Source organism: Crotalus tigris, unplaced genomic scaffold, assembly GCF_016545835.1.
Source record: "Crotalus tigris isolate CLP2741 ecotype Arizona unplaced genomic scaffold, ASM1654583v1 scf7180000018371.15429387391:27106975, whole genome shotgun sequence".
Lineage (NCBI taxonomy): Eukaryota > Metazoa > Chordata > Lepidosauria > Squamata > Viperidae > Crotalus > Crotalus tigris.
In genome coordinates, this window is record NW_024096970.1 from 8,454,929 (window position 1) to 8,473,157 (window position 18,229).

The 18,229-nt window shown below is 36.1% G+C and overlaps 1 protein-coding gene across 2 annotated transcripts in view; it reads right to left on the minus strand.

Annotated features, from left to right (window-relative positions):
* Window positions 1-11,120: 11,120 nt before the first annotated feature.
* The window catches only part of RIMS4 (regulating synaptic membrane exocytosis 4), a 94,725-nt gene continuing 87,616 nt past the window's right edge, over window positions 11,121-18,229 (minus strand). For both annotated transcript variants that reach the window (XM_039351301.1, XM_039351300.1), the window contains exons 5-6: window positions 15,792-15,930; window positions 11,121-13,168 (exon numbers count right to left, since the gene is read on the minus strand). In XM_039351301.1, coding sequence (XP_039207235.1) covers window positions 12,949-13,168; window positions 15,792-15,930 — 359 coding nt within the window. In that variant the 3' untranslated portion in view covers window positions 11,121-12,948. The remainder of the gene's footprint in view (window positions 13,169-15,791; window positions 15,931-18,229) is intronic.

Genomic DNA, 18,229 nt, shown 5'->3' on the forward strand with positions numbered 1-18,229 from the left:
CTTAAGCAGAATGAGCTAGTGTGTTGATGACGTGCTAAACACATCAGCACCTTGAATTCTGGATCCAGAAACAAAGGTTGCGCTGCCTTGTAGGCTTAATGAAGACTGGTAAACAAGGAAGGACACATAAGGAAGGGAAAGACAATAAGTTCACAAAGGAAGCGGTTATTGAAGAAGGCAAAATTCTAACAGGGTAACAAAGGAAAATCAGAGTTACTCGACTCTCCTTTTTGGATTATTTCTCTCAAAAAAAAAAAGAAAAAAAAGTTGTTTCTCACCAGGAAATTGTGAAGAACAAGATGAAAGGCAGAACTGAAACTACAGATTTTTAGGGATATGTTCAGGAAATGCCTCTTTATTTTGAATAAGGTTAAATCTCAATGACAAATGGATTGCATCTGGCCAAAAGTCAGCAAGAACTTGTTAGGAACAAATCTTGCAGGGCTATACCATGGTCCAACATCAAACTGGATATAGCAGTGGTGGCGAACCTATGGCACGGGTGCCAGAGGCGGCACTCAGAGCCCTCTCTGTGGGCACGTGCGCCGTCGCCCCAGTCCTAGGCCTTCAGCTGGGTTTTATAAAACCTTTTTGCTTTAGGCCTCCGCCGTCGTGTACAAAAAAAAAAGGTTCAATCAATCAGTCAATTTCAACTTCTCGCGGGGGAAAAAAAAATCTTGCATAGTTGGAATTGATTGATTGAACTTTTTAGTCCCACCCAGTCTGGCATTACCACTGCAGCCACACCCACCCAATGGGCCATACCCACCCAGCCCCGATGATACATAAATGGGTTTTGGGTTGAAGTTTGGGCACTCGGTCTCTAAAAGGTTCCCCATCACTGGAATATAGAGATCAAGTAGTTCTACAAGAATCAGAATTGGCTCCTTTGATATTCATTATTTTTTAGCAATGACTTGGAAGATGTGGTTCAGGGAAGGCTAGTTACATCTGCAGTTGATACAATTAGTGGATGGATAGCTCATAATGTAAGAAAACAGTTTAAGCCTGTACTGTGACGTAATATACTTCATTTAGTTTGGATCTTGTATGAATCAATCTGAACCCATTCACTGTAAATCATGGTTTGACTTATCTTGATGACTCCAGTCATTTTCCCTTGGCTCCCTGCCTTACTCAGCTTCCTACATTGAAATTAATTTGTTTTAAAAAATTAAAGAGAAACTGGCATGCTAAAAACAACAGCCTCTGGCACCATCTTAATTTCTAAACATGCTTCTGGAAGCTTTCTGAGAAAGTAAAAAGGATTGATAGATACAGCACAGAAGTAGAAAAAAATAAGCAAAGGTATTGAAACATCCTAAGATGGTAGGTTAGAAGAGGTGGCAAATGACTATGTTTCCTATAGCAGCCATTTTGCAAACTGAAAAAGTCCTTTGGCAGCCATTTTTGTGAAAACTCTCACACCATGTTTTCAAAGATCTAAACAACTCTTTGTAACTCAGAAAAGTTACAGATACCTAATATACTGTAGTTAAAAGGAATTTTCAGGAGGCAGAATCTGGATCCAGATTTTTTTTAATGAACAATTGTGGATCATATACTTGAGTATGACCACAGTGATGCAGCAACAGATACTGTGACACAAAGACTGCTTGGTATTTCTTTGACGATTTCCCTTTTTTGCACTGTTGTCTTTTTGCAGTCTTGCTAGAACTGATGGGATTTCTAAGTGGGGCTTCCAGTGGACTATGTTAATTCCATAAAGCAGTGTGACTGCTGGTCATATAAAATCTGGCGATCTATCAAGCAAAACACCCATTTGTTGTTTGTTGCCATTATCATGTTGATGTTGCTAGGTGATATTGATGCTAAGGCCACTAGTTGCCTAGCAACTGTCAGAAATTGAAGTTGCCTTTGGAAACTGGGGTGGGGGACTTTATAGTGGCTCTCTCACATTCCATTATTAAACTTTTGATTACCAAGAATGGGGCAAACTTAGCATCATTTCTTACTTAACTTTACTATTCTTTCTGGTTTTTATTTTTTTCTGGTTTTTATTTCATCCTCTCATTCTTTTCAACATTTCATTCCATCTTACATTGCTGTGATCAAAGGGATGTGTGTTAATCTGAGTAAGACCTTTGGATGTGGCTGTAATTGACTCCAAATAAAGCCAATTGCATTCATCTATCAATGTTTCATATATTCAGTTTTGTCCAACTTGATAGACTTTCTAGATTTGTTGTCTAGTGAAAACACAATGATGTTATCAGCCAATGTAGCTTATCAATAACCTCTCTACTATGGCATTATCTATGTCAAGGAGAAATTCTGGGATCACATCATGTTTAGAAGAAATGTTAAAAATATTTTGGAGAAGAATACCCTAAGACTGGAAGTTTCAAGGACTATCTGAATGTGCTTTGTAGTCACAAAACACTGAACTATATTTGGGGAAATCAGGAGAAAACTGCTTTGGTTAGAAGGCAGACAGGAATGGAATGGAAATAAGGTTGAACTACAAAGACCCATTTTTAGAATTTCAAGTGTGGTCTCCCTTTTAACAGACCAATGTCTTAGTAAATGGACTTTAACTTCCAGAGTTTTCATCAACCACCATTCTGCACATTTAAATCCACATTTCTGAATGGAGCTTCCCTCTTGGGGATGCTTGTTTAAATACCACTGTGGCTTCACACTCCACCTTAGATCCTTTAGTTTACTAAAAAGATGTAACAATCTATGAAAATCTAAAATGTTTACCTTTAAACATTATCTCATCATTGGCACCATAAACAATATTTAAACTAGAATTCTAAATTATTCTGAGTCTTGGCATGTATTACTGTGGAAAAGCACAAACAGCTTTAATAGATGCTTATGTTTAATAGAGTTTGAAATGGGGTATTAATCTTTCCTGGTTAAGCCCTAACAAAAACTCCTGGATGTGTTGCCTTGTTCCAATATGGAGCACTATTTTATTGTAGTTAACTGTAGTAACTAAAAATGAGAGTTGAAGCACCTGAACTCAGATTCTCTTTCAAGTGAATTTATGAACTTTGGGACTTACAATTGAGTCCACTTTAACATTCTTCTGTGATCTGTTGTGGGGGAAACAGTGTGGTATAGTAGTTAAAGTATCAAGTAGTTATGGATAGGGAGAACTAGAGTCAAGTGCATCACTCTGGTGCTTCTCTCCTTCCCAAACTCATCCTGAAGGAGTGTTAAGGAGAAAAAAAATGAAAAGAGTATATAAAATATACTGTACTGAGTTCCTCAAGAAAAGCCAGAAGCTAAATCTTATATTAATGCTATTCTGGGCTTCTTACAAGGCAAAACCATGATACAAAATTAATGATATATTCATCTATATAAAATTAGATAAGAACTTTTAACTTTTGGAAAGCTTGTAGACTGTGTTAAAAGTACACGATCAATTCATCCAAAAAGTACTATTTTGATTGATATATTTTTTAGACAGATCAATTATCTTCATTTTTTTTCCTGATGTTTACCAGGATTGATGCAAATGTTTGGTTATTGGGCCTGTTGCTCTTGAAGATATTATGAAATGAATACATTTCCAGGAAGCAATGTGCGATGTACATCTTATTTGCAGGATCCAATCTGGGTCAGTCACTGGGACCAGAGGTTTTGTCTTCTGAGCATCTAGCTAGAGAGAAGATCCCTGGAGATGGGCTCCAGCACACCTCTGAAAGTTCAGAAGAGCTTTCTAGGTGACTGACCCAGACTGGATCCTGCAACCTTATCCTGGGACATGTACATTTGCCTTCATTTATACATCTTATTTGTTTATAAACATGTATATGCTACCTATTCAATAGATTATATAACATTTATGAGAACATTACAACCCATGAGGAAGTTCCCAGAAAAAACCCGAGCACCCCATCCAATTAAGTTGATTCTCTAAATTGATCTCATCTGATATCTCACTTACCTAATTCCAACACTTACTGTGTCTTATATGTTAGAATTCCTGCTCCCAACTCCCTCCAACTAATGTGGAAGAGAACATGACTTTTAAACCAGTAAAATGTCCAGGGTTATGGCAGCAATAACAGTCTTGGGTCAGAAGACTTTTTGGACAGACTTAATACCAAGGTTATAATGATATTATTCTTAATTCCAATGCAATGTGGTAAAAAAAAAGCATGCACTCAATAAAAAGACTCAGATTCATTTAAAAAAATGAAGGAAGATTTTTATTATTGTATTATTATTATTTTCAACAATTTCTTTAGCTTAACACTTAATTATAAATTACCCAACCAGGTAATTTATTTTCCAGATAAAATTAACAAAGAAAACAGTATACCAGAATCTTCCCTTAAAGACAAAAGACAGTATCCAACATTAAGGTGCCAGACACTATGTGTGAAATCACACTTTGCCACATGTACAGCATTGTGATTATGTGCAGAACAATCTGCCACAGAAAATTCCAACCAGGGAAATTCATGCACCTTAGTAACATTTTAACAATATTCATTAGTAGAAGTTAGTGCCCTAGTCTTTTGGGGGAGAGCTTGTGCTGTATGCTGTAGTTGCAAATTGGCAATAAAACAAACCAAACCTATTTATTTACTCAAACTGCTGGAATTCTCATGTGCTAGTTATTAAATTCTAACACCAGCTAAGCATGGCAATGAACATAACATATCCTACCTTGAGCAGGGAAGTAGGGACTAGATGATTGCCAAGATCTCATTCTTATCCATACTTCTACACAGTGTATTTTGACCATCTTCATACCTAGAGTTATTGTGTACAGTGCGGAATAGGCTGGACTTAATCAAGTCTCACATGAAGCAAAGGCGCTTAGTATGTGAGCTTTTATTATTTTGGAGCTCTTGGCTACGTAATCATACTTAATGTTCATGGGGGGGGGAGAAAAAGCAAAAAGAAGGAAATTACACTACATAATTATAATTACAAGTCAATATGGGCTGAGCAGAGAGAAATTTTTTGGAAATTGTCAAATATATATTGATCAGCTTTAGGATGTTCAACTAGTCATAAAAGCAGCACCCCTGAAAATTTCATTATGAGACAAACGCAAGACAAATCAAATGACTTCAAGTCATTCTTAGTATTATTTTGGCTCTGGGCACACTATTTTACCAAATAAATAGGCTCTGGCTTAAACTTGTTTTGCGTATAAGCAATTCCCGGTTAATCAGTAGCGTTTCTATTCTTTTTAAAAATTACCTCTTGTGTCCTTCTCAGAAATCCTGGAAAGTTTTTGTCCAAACTAGATGATCTAATGTTCTCATTCACTACATAGGAATTCCACAAGCTTTCCCTCAGTTCATATAAAGAGAACATATTTAGTCTTTATTTATTTAACACATTCACATACCACTTCCTACTCATTAATGTAAAACAATAAAATAATCAAACTGGCCAAGGCTTACTAAGTTAGTTGGTTACTTCATCCATTACACTATAAAAGTCTCTTTTTATGACCCTGTAATCCCTTAATTCAGGGTAGAATCAGGGTGACAGGATGGAGTGGAATGTTTCTTGACTGGAGTTGGCTGGAGATATTTTTTTTTTTTTTGTGCCCTAGGAGAGAAACATCTGCCACTACCTAGAATTGAGAAACACTAGTATACATAATGTGTCTTTTCAGGCAAGGCCTTGGCATTAAAGTGGTGGACTTCTCTAGGGAAAATAATCTACCTTTGTGTTTGGGCTCTGGAGTTAGCAGATGGAAGTAAGAAAACAGATTTGGCCTAGAGGAATGGTTCCCTGACAGCTATTTTAAATTTGGCACATTAAATGTAGCTGGTGATTAAATTAATCAGCACAAAAGTATTTAATTTTCCATCAGATTGCCAAAAATAGGGCTACCTGAGCTGAATTTTAGCACAAGAAAGTAAAATATATTTTACCATCTTGAAAGTTTCAATGGGATTTTTGCCTGCTCATTTTTTCCCCTTCCCATTGCACTTCAGCATTTTTGTTTGGCACTAGATCGAGCTCTATGGAGATTCTCAGTTATCCAGCTCATAGTTGTCCCAAAGGTGCTTCATAAACGCATGGCACAATATAGGAGAACAAACCCATCAGGACAAAATTCAAAAGACAAAGGTTGCTCTTTCGAAGACAGCAAAGTCCACATTTTGGGCAAGTGGACCCCTGGTTTGAAAAAGGGGTCAAAGAGGCCATCTATGTCAAAACTGAACAGCCCTCTCTCAATAGAGAGGAAGGGATATGACATCATCTATCTCCAGTATACAATATAGTCGTTTCAGCAGTTCCAAGAAGGCTCCACATCCATTTGCACTATTCAGATGACCTTGAGGACACAGATAAACCTCCAAGTGTCCTCAATGACTCTCTAAATGAATGCTAATGACCAGCTGTCTGCAAGGAATATAAATCCTTCCATTCCCCACCATCCAGGCAGAGCTGAAGAAGCTTCTTGGGTGAGAAGCGAAACGTCTTCAAACAAAAGCAAGAAAGTCCAGTTACCTTTTTAAAAAGCACCTTTGGGACACTGGATGGAGCATAAGAATATTTATTTTGTAAATTGGGGTGATAGGTTTTTTTTATGCTATTTAAAAACAAAGTAGTTTCTACAGCTGTCATTCGGCAGAAACCTTAGATAAAAGCTCCCAGAAATCATTTGCAATTTTGTGAAAATATACACAACCAATAAATGTTTGCAGGTTTGGCCATTGATTTATCCTTGTGGTTTATCAAGGTGCATGTATTTCTCTGCTTTGGTGTCATATTAGAAATATTAGAATATAGCTCAGGAAAAATAATGCACTGCAAGTCATTTCTTTCAATGAGGAACATTTGCCAAATAGGCCATTAGAGGGGGCAGTACTACTATGAGATTCAGAGTTAACATTTTGGCAGTGACAAAGCCTGGAATAACAATGACAAATGTTAAATGATCCCAAAACTAGAAAATCTGACACATCTGTAAATTTTATATTGAACCCTGTATCATGAAAGTCAGTTTACAGAAATGTTATGGTCAGTGAAAGGATTTGCTTTGCACAAGGAAACTGAGAATGAAACCATTGGCAGAGCGTTACTAAAAACACACCTAAAGGATCATGATTAATATGGCTATTCCAGAGCTGAAATCCCAAAGAACTAAGTCTGTCATTGTAGAGTCTATCCATGGACTGCAATCTGCACATCACAATCAATACACACACAAAAATATTATTGCTTGTAAGACTATTTAAACTTATTATAAAAAGACTTTTATTTTGTTTATAGGGATATAGGATTAGGACCAATTAACAAAGTAGGTCTCTTTTTTTCTCAGCTTCAAATTACATAAATTCCTTCAAGAAAGGCTTAGTTCTTAAGACTGTTAGCAGTGATTTAATAAAGAATTGCAAATATTCTTATACAATATTAATAATATTAAATTATAATTTCAAGTGAAATTTCTACAGGAAGATTTCCTGGTAGCTATTTACATATTTCTGCATTTCCAGATTAAAATGTTTAAAGTATAATATATTGTAGAATATCTAATACTAAATCCATAAAGTCTTTCAAGAATAACTTATTAGTTGTGCTGAAGTTCTGTTTTAATTCAGTGGGACAAACCAGTTATGATGATCCTGTAATCCATTTATTTCTAGTGGGTTTTAAAAATATTTCTATGGACAAGAAAAAACAATATTATACCAAGAGCATAAAACATTTTCTGTTAAAAAAAAGATTAAATTATAGCCTCTGTAAAAAAAAATACAGCATTTTTTGTTTTTAAAGAACATATTTCTCCAGTGTCAAACAACCTGTAATAAACTTAGAACGTATTTCATTAAAAAGTTGACCTGCTATCTAAGATGGTTTCTACTACACATGCTTACACTGAGATTCTTACTGCCTCAACATCTGCAGAATTTCGTTCTATACATTAATTTATGACTACTTTTTAAACAGTACATTTATAAGAGATCCAGTATTAGAAACATTAAAAAGGCATTTTATATATATAATAAAACCATACATGATTTGTTCTTTTCTTTCTTGGGACCTCTCAACACAGAGCGAAAAATTATGGGTTGAACTACAGCACTCTGGATTTTGTTTTCTCTCTCATCTTCAAAATAAATTCTACTTATTTAATCAGGTACTCTCAGGCACTGGAAACCCAGATTCAGTTTCCATTTTCAAAAACAGATTTCAATCCTGAACCTGGGTACATCCTGTGCAATAAAGCTATTACGGACAGATCTTTTCACTCTTAACCAATCTTAGTTTCTCCTTTTCCACCATTAGGAAGATGGAAGAGAAATCCCATCTTTCTTTTTACAAATTTTTACACCATCTTTGGCTCTCCCAGTTTTAAAAAAAATTGTATCAGGTATGGCTCATCTTTTATCAGATGTAAACAGGTAAAGAAAAACTGCACCTAATAATATAACTTAGTTCCGATGTCAAAAAAGAACATACATACATAGGTATATATGCATGTATGTAGGGGTTGGAAGTGGCTGTTTTCAGATCAAATCTGTATACCTTCCTTTCCATTTATGATAATTGCCAGACTCTTGCAACTATGAGTGTTGCTAATTATCTCTGATGACAGAGTTTTTTAATAATTATTAATTAATAATACTGCTCCCATAATATCTCCATCTTCAGGGAAAGCCTTTTGGTCTGAATGCTAGGCATGATAAGGGGCTAAAAAAATTCCATATGCTTAGAAGGCTACAAGTACCCCTTCCCCCTGCTTTTTGTCATGTAGTACATGTACCAGGACTTCATGGTGGGGGTAATTGGGGTTATTGGGTAGTTGTGGTTGCCATCTTGATATTTTTGATCCTTCCTGGTTACCTTGATGTAAGGCTAGTAAATTCTGACCCATCCAGGTGCACAGCTGGGTTCTCTTTTAGAGGATTCAGAGGACTTTAGCCAGGATGTGGAAACTACTACTTGTGACTCTTGGCTCTCCTGCTCTGAGTGTGAATGAGGTGCAGGGCACATAAAATAACTTGGAAGAGCCCTATAAAAGTTGTTTACCCTCTTGCACCATTTTTATTTAAAACTATCACTGATGTAGCTTTACAGAGGAGTTAGCAACCTTGCCTGTTATTTCAACAAATTTCAGATAATTTGTATACAGACCAATTAATGGAATTGCAAGCTTACAAAGGACATAAAATCTGAATTTCAATAAATCAATTTCCAATTTTTTCATTTAAAAACAATCACTATGTGCATTATGCATATGGCTTAATAATCTACTCAAAATCGTTCTGGATCAAATGGCAATTTTTATCTCATTTTACAACAGTGATTTATTCAGCAGGCTTGAAACCAGCTTAAAACCCACACTGAAATGTGCTTGAATTAACAGAAGTATTTCAATGCAGCTGGTATTCTTTTGGGTACTTTCCTGTACAAGTTTGTATATTAATTGTTGTTCACAACCTTCCAAGTCATATAGCTGTATATTACAGTGAATAAATATTTAAACCACATTTCATTGCCTATTTCCAAATGCAGGGTGTACATTTACATATATTAAATCATATACCATAATGTTTACTTCTCAATCAAGACAGCTATAGGCGGAAATTCTCAAAGGATGAGAACTGACTGAAAACCCCATCATCTTTATCTCACTCAACTTTTTATCAATGTTTTTTGTCCTAGGTATGCAAAAAAATGTTTTTATACTCCCAGGGCTTTAATCTATTAAAAAGTGAATTTTAATTATGTTAATATTCTATTTTGCTATATTTAATAGAATCTCTTACTGGAATTCTTGGGGGTTTTTTTAATGCAGTTTTTGTTACTTTTTATTTTGTTGATAATTATCCCAGGAATATAAGGAAATATAAGAATAAAAGATATTTAAATTTGCAGTAAAAATTGGCAGCTGATTGCAGAACACATATAAATATGATCAGATTTATAAGTTTAAATAACTAAAACATCTTTTAAATTTATAAAACATGAACATCTGTCCTTCAGTTCCCAATCCTGAAATGCATCAGTTTCCTATAGTTCTTCTAAACAACAAGATTGTTAGAAAAGTCCATGGCTACCAATTACTAAATCTAACCTAAACTATTCTATTTCATACAGATATTCTACAATATTGCCTAATAATTACTATACATAAATGTGAATATATACCAACTTGCAATATAATGGTTTTAAAAATAAACTTAAAGAGTCATAACGTACTTTGACCAGCATTTATGCTGTAACTACCTTTTTTCAGTTTATACACATAAATTCTCTGATATGAATGTGGAAAGAAATTCTCTGGAAAGCACATAAATAAAATAGATTTAGACAATCAGACTGAAACTCTGGAGGTTTTATGTTTGTAAATGCTTAAAATTAACATCATTCTCATATTCTATTATCTATATTAGATTATTCCTAGCAGAGTTCATTACTAGACTTATTGATCTTGCAATCAAAATTTGGTTGTTATTTTACAAACCATTAAAATGCTACATATAACATACAACTGTCTAGATTTCATTCTATGGGTATCCCTATAGTCATGCTTTAGCCATGCTTTTTTTGTTTGTCCCCTGATTACTACTTTCTTCTGTAAATACAGGCTAGAAAGCCATTTTCAGATGGCTCCAAAATATTAATACATAGTTTGGAATCCTGAATTGTGAAATGAAGACAACAGTTGCCATTCTAACAGAAAAACATAGCAATCATTAGAGTAGAAACTAAAAGGAATATATAATAACATCTAGATAGAATTTGTAATCCTGGCATAAAACATCTTTAAAACAGTTGTCTCTAATGCAGTCTTACTTTCTAGATGTGTTGGCTATAAATCCCAAAATTCCCAGCCAAATAGGGACATCCATGATGCTGGATGGGAATTTAGGGCCATGTAATCTAAGTATTTGGTGAGGACAAGATTGGAGAGGCAATTCTATTGCCTTCATTTAGAGCAGTGGTTCTCAACCTTTTTAATGCTGCGACCCCCAACTGGTCGTAAGTCGAGGACTACTCAACCGGTCGTAAGTCGAGGACTACTCAACTGGTGCAGCACCGTTTGCAGAATGGGACTTTTGGCGGGCTCAGCAGGGCAGAGACAGCCTGGACAATTCCTATTGGCTTTTGATTGGAGTCTATTCTTTCAAAAGCCAATAGAATAAAAGGGAGTAGCAAACTAAGGAAAAGGGGAAAAAAATGGCGGACTGCATTGTTTGGTGACCCCTGTGAAATGGTCGTTTGACCCCAAATGGGGTCCCGACCCACAGGTTGAGAACCACTGATTTAGAAGAATGTCCAGGTAATCTAGGATAATGATTAAATTATCCCCCACCAACTGATATTGATAATTGCTATCTTTTTTATTTGCTAACTTAAAATATTTACATTATAATTATTCTTACAGTTTCAAATTCTCCCAAAGGTAATCTGCAAGTAGAGAATTTTCACAAGTGACTTGTTAGAAAGCCATTATTCCATCTGTATACCTTCAGTGATAGTTCCATCTCTTCTGCTGATTCAAAGTTAACTAAAAAATAAACATTCTCTTTATGCTAGATGTAGATCAATATATCTAGCACAGTAGAAGATATATTCTTATTTGCTGCTTCTGGAACATGTACAATTGTATAATGATGCATGGAGGAATCAAGAATATAGTACGAGTAGAGCATGTTCACTCATAGATTAGCTATATGTACAAGCATACAAAACCACATAAAAGCCAAAATGCCAATTTTAATTATTCCCTGCATTCATTAACTCAAAAGTGCATTATAATAATTCACATATGAACGCAAATAATTTCAAAGACCTCATGATGCTTTTAGAGTCACTTGTGAAAATGCCTTTACTATTTCCTGCAACTGAACTTTGGAAAAATCCAACTCTTCCTCTTCTTCCACCAGGTTGCCCCACAACACTGGAAGATCAAATAAAATTTCCTTCTGTTAAATGTAGCTTCCCAAGATCCTTTGCAAATGTCTTTCAAATGATAAATGGAATGTCATCTTCTTGTAACTTCCCCTTAAATAAAGCAAACCCTTATATTGTAATTTTACTTGCAATAGTGGAATAAATTACTGTCCTTGAAACCAAAACCTACATCAAAAGATATGCACTAAAAATCCAAAGCATGGCTAGAATATGGGAATAAGAAGACACAATGAGAAGAAGCAGACCAACAGCTGACGTAAGGTATGGTGTGTGTCTTTGTGTCCTGACAATGTTCATATCCAATAATAAATCTAATCCCTGCAAATTTTGCAATTTGTAATTTTTGCGCAGTGTTCCAGTTAAGTGGTTTGCTATGTTCTGTGTTGCAACTGAGTGACCTAGAATCTTTTCTAGTTCTTTCCACAAAATAATTCTTCAGCAGTATTGTTGACCTAAGTCCTATAGTAATAGAAGACACTGCTGGTAATTTGGCACAGTATTGAGAAAAATACAGCAATGGTACTTGTACCTTAAATGCAATTTGCTCTAAGAAATATTTGCAGTTCTTTCTCCCTCCTTCCCACTCTTTAAAAGGAAAAAGAACATTTACAAACCCCATACAGTTTCCCTGAAACTGCTGTTATTTAGGTCAGATGTTTGCTTTGAATAATTAAGAATAGCCAAAGTTCATTTTATTTTCAAATTTGTAAAATAGTATTAAAAAAGAACATCTTCCCCAATGAAAATAAATTGTTGCAACATTTCAAGATGTCACATTGATTTGAAGATGTATAGATGACAGTGAATAAATGAAAAACAGAAAAGTATGTCTTATCAGCATCATTTCATAATTAGGACTTGTGCCCCACAGCTCCTCCTACTTGGATGGAGAAAGGTCACTGGCCTCCATTTTGATTTCATCAAGGTTACTTGGCTATCCTCACCTTCAGACTCCCCAGGGACTGATTGAAGATGCAATGCACTTGAGGACAGCGTTCAGGCAAACAAAACCTTGAGATCATGATCTTAAAAACAGAATCAGTACCCTTAGTACTTCCTTGCTCATTAAGATCTGTCACAACAAGGTCCTACTGTACTCTCCAGGGAAAGCTGTGAGGACTGGCGCAGGAGGGGAGCTGTAGTAGGATCCACCATTGAAGAGGTTGGAAAAAGCTTATACCAACCAACAGCCAGAGTGGACAAATCCAGTTCTTCCAAGAGGACCCGAGCAACACCCATGAAGTGCTTGCGTTCCATGCGCCCGTAGTTTCCCCAGACGATCACCGTGGGAACAAAAAGGATGGAGATTGAGTTTGATTCAGGAACACTAATGATGGATGCTGCTGAGAGAGTACTGTGGGATTTTTTCTTTTGACAAATTATTGTCACACACTGTGATCTAATCAACATCAAAAGGAAGAACTTGAAGGAAATATCAGAGAAGGCTCACATCAGATGTTTCCAGTATTGTCAAGATGGAAAAATGAAACTATTGGTTTGTCTCCTGCATTTCTACTTTCAAATAAATATCTGTGTCTACAATGGCCTTAGCATAAGGGGAGACAGTTTCTAATAGCCCAGCTATAGGAATATAGACATCTCTTTTAAGCTACATTATATTATTCAATCATCCTAGCTCCAATATTGTTTACTCTTATTTACAATAGCTAGCTGGGGTCTCACTATCTCCTACTATCTGACCTATTTTTTCTCTAATTACAATGTACTGAAGACCTCCTGCATGGAAGTGACTATATATAGAGCTATGGTTCCTTTCACTTTTTGTCATTTTCTATTACAATCAGAAAAACAAATTAGGATACAGTTGAGAAAAGGAATGGTTCCTAATTATGGAAAACAGTGGGGAATGGTTCTTTATATATCCCCCTTTTAAGGCATATGAATTACTCAAGCCAGTTATCCTGAACAATGTTTTTGAAGATTACATTTTGTATACCATCTATTATCTTGGGGACTGAGAAGGACTATAAATATGAAGGACTATAAATATTTCAATATGTTTTCAGGCTAGTAACTGTTACTGATTTGATTATATCTCCATCATCCTTAACTATAGGGCTGGGGTGTGCCCTTGAATTGTGTTTAGAAAGTTCAGCTGGTCCAGTATTTTGCAGCAAGACTGCTGATTATAGGAAATATATCATTTTCCTGGGCACTGAGGTTTTTTTCTGAAGGCAGTTCAAGTATTGGTTATATGACATGTGTATAGTACATGGTTTTCATACTATAGAGCAGTGGTAGCGAACCTATGGCACGGGTGCCAGAGGCGGCACTCAGAGCCCTCTCTGTGGGCACGCGCGCCATCGCCCTAGTCCTAGGCCTCAGCTGGGTTTTATAAAACCTTTTCACTTTAGGTCTCCACCGCTGTGTGCAAAAAAAAAAAAAAAAGGTTCAATCAATCAATTTCAACTTCTTGTGGGAAAAAAAATCTTGCAAAGTTGGAATTGATTGATTGAACTTTTTAGTCCCACCCAGTCTGCCATTACCACCTCAGCCATGCCCAGCCAATGGGCCACACCCACCTGGCACCCGACGATGCATAAGTGGGTTTGGAGTTGCAGTTTGGGCACTCGGTCTCTAAAAGGTTTGCCATCACTGCTATAGAGCCTGGTTGTCTGAGGGACTGCCTTTCTCCACTCTTTCTGCCCATTCTGTAAGACCCAACAGGCATGCTTTGAGTCCCATTTATCCAGTAACATTTTCAAATGGATTCCAGGAAATACATATTTTCTGTCACATTGCCTGCTGTATGTAATAGCACTCCACTAGAAGCTTGAACTGCCTTTGAATGACTCTTGTAAAGCTATTTTATCCCCAAGCACTGGAATAGATCAAGATGTCTCTTTCCACAAGGCCCTAAAACTGCATCAGAACATGGGATCAATCCATACAGAGTATACGACCCTTGAATGAGATTTGTGTTGGTTAGCCTCAATTGCTTCTGTTATTATTGTTATTTCTATTTCATTAACCTGTTTGTTTTAACATTCCAATGGTTTATTATTTTAGAATGTGTTTCAGTTTTTTCATGTTTTACTCTTACATATTGGTGGCCATATATATCAAATAAAATAAACAAACAAGCTGGGAGCATATTTGTCAGGAATACCAGAGATAGTTTCAGAAATTCCCTGCAAAAAGAGGGAAATGCAGCTTTGATTTCAAGTACTACACATGACTACTATTTTCACTTTCCAAAATCTCAAAAGCTGCTTATAAACCAATTCTGATTATGAGTTTATTCAATTGTCCTGAAATGCTTAGAACACTGAACAAACTCTAAGATTGCTGCTCAGGATCCTGTGGCAATAAATTTTTCTTCAGCAATGTTTTCACAGGAGTGGCAGGAAACAGCCTGTGATTATAAGATTTTTTTTCCTGATGAAGAGAAAGTGAAACAGAAAATTTTGATCAAATTTACCTCTGCTTCTTTTGGCTGAATTATTAAGTGGAAGTGCAAAGCCCTCAGAATACCATCTCCCTTAGACAACCTCTGCAGGCAGGAGGAAGAGCACCCTGCTACACCATTTCAAACAAACACAACATTGCAGCAGGAAAATACTACGGTAGTTCACTCTGCAGAAAAGCCAGAAAGAAACTGGTTTGCTGATGTTGTGAAAACACTAAGATCTGGAATTACTTTCTGATTGGTGCAGCACCCTTGTGTGCATTTTCCCGACTTTTTGCCAGCAAGCAAACGCATTTCATTGGGCTTTTGATGGTTAAATTGTCTTGCTCCTTAATTAGATTTTGGTACTTGCCCCCCCCCAATATTGGTATGCTTTTCATTTCATTTAAAGAATTTTGATCATAGTTTTGATTGTGTCTTGAAAGCAATTTTAATGGCAAGGTGGAATATAAATAAAGTGAACAAATTGCACCGTACCTGAAGTACTTTGCCTTGTGGGCTCTCTGGGAAAAGTAACACTTGATTGTACAGGGGGTCTAAAGATTTGCGAGCCACTTTAGTTTTCTTCTTTGCAATGCAAACCCCATTTTCTAGGAGATAGGCCTTGATGTATGCCGCTGGAAGAAAAGCATATGATCCATGGTAAGTTCAAAGTTTTTTTTTTTAAAAAAAATCCATCATGTAGCTCATGTAGCTTTTTCACAGGCAGGAAGCTGCTTTGTGGAAAGAGTTTCCTGTATAGTTATTGGCTTTATTTTTAAGAAGTTTTAAAAAGAAGGATTCTTCACTTGTGTCTCTCAGCAAAGAGTAATACTTGGCTTAGCTGATCTTAGTGGCTCTGAAGATCAAACCTGACTACAGCTTGAATCTCAAGGAAATATCGAGGCTATAAGCTAGGCTGAAAAGTCAAGATATATTTTAGAAAAAGGTAGCGGCAAACCATTTCTGTATTGCTAACAAGAAACTCAACTGAAGCTGAGCTTCACTTAAAAGATTTCAGTTTGTACTTTGCTTGATGGCTGTCCTGATCTAGTATCTGAAGGTTGTAAGGACTGGATGAGGGTGAGCAAGCTGAAACTGAATCTCATTAAGACAATATTATACAAATGCCTTCTGGTCCCTATTTGCTTCATTTATTATGCTTGATGGACTTGTATTTATCTGAAGAATCTGAGGAATAAAATTGTGGAATGAATGGAATTGTGTTTATCTGAAGAAGCTGTTGTACAAACTGAGGGTTTTTCTGGTTTCACAGCTTCAGTAGGGCAGCAGATAAGGTCCGTGGCCAGAGAACTTTAAGCCAGCTTTGCTTTCAGTTGCAAAATTTCCTGGAAGTGCAGAAAACTGACTCATCTCTCAGTTAAGCTGCCTGCCTCCTGTGAAGGCAACTCAGAAGTTGCAGTTGGTGCAAAATACAACTCTTTATACAGTGATTAATATTAATCAGTTCAGTAGCATTAACATCCATCTTTGTGAGTTGCATTGGCTGCTAGTAGAGATGCAAATATATATGTGTTCAGTCTTTACTGGGAAAGCAATGCACAGAGACAGAACACCTTATTTCTTCTTATTGAACCAAATTTTTATCCCATTACTAGAGAGCTTGTGAAAGTAAGTTTCCCAGTAAGAAAAGTAAGAAGGGGGTTTTCTTCCCTTGCACAAAGGGATGAATTTTTATTCCAATCATAGTAGGAAGGGAAAAGAGATATACCTTAATCTTCATGTACTGTGTTTGTGCTATGGATCACACATCATAAGACCACTCATATGTAATTAAATTGTGTTACACAGAGTGCAATTAATTTCCCACAGTGATATCTTGATTTGTTTACAACTATAATGATAGTTCACAATTATAATAAAAAGCCTAATTCTTAGCAATGGTTGGAAGAGTTTTTCTCACTATTTTGCATGAACTTTTTTATCTCTATAAGAGACTTTATAATAAAGTCAGTCAATGAAATGATACCAACCAACAGTTTTTGCTAAGTTTTAACAATCGATGGACTGTTCTTGCTCATGATCCATCATATTGCAATAATACTCCTCAATGCCTTGAAACAGAAATACAAAAAATGCAAAAATGTATAAGGAGAATAACAAAACGATTTGATCTTCCCTTTCTCATACCTTCCTCATCCCTTTTGCAAGCAAAAAAGTACCCTAATAGATTGCTTACTCCATGCAGTCATGTTAGCTTGCAGAGTAGCTAACATCGCTGCCTATCCAGCCATGTCTTTTCTGGAACATCACTGCAAACTCAGGAATTGTTTGGGTAAATTGTCACTGGCAAAGTTGGCCTATCTGCCTACATAGTGGCATATCAATGTCTTCTCAGATTAGTCTCCAGGTTATACCCTACACAATGGTAAGGAAAGGTGAAGGGGCACTATTGGGAGGAGATTGGCAGGAATAGACTAGCTGGCTAAAATAGAATATTGGCAAAAGATTTCAAGCCTTAATCTAGTCTTACTTGGGTCTGTGTTTATCTTAGAATGGGTTGCAACTTTTCAAAAGGTGTGGATTTCATTTTAAACATCTATAAACGTGTTTATCCATCTCTGAAAATTTCTCACAAAAGGATTTAAAGTCATTCAGCTATCACTAAAATATTTAGTATGTAATGAAAAGTTGGTTTTGGATTCAAGAATTAAAATACATCAGGGATTCTCAACTGGGGGTACTTGCACCCCCTGGGGGAACAATATTCCAGGGGATGCAAAAACTTGGGTTTTCAAAATGATAGTGTATAATTCATTGCCGTTATTTTGAACTTTTGTAAGCGGTGCAAGAATATATCAGAAGCATTCTAAGGGTGCAGGGTATAGAAAAGGTTGGGAGCTGCTGAAATATGTGAATCTCTTTGTTGATCCTAAGCACCAAAAAGTCAGGATCAGTTTCTTATCATCTCTGTGA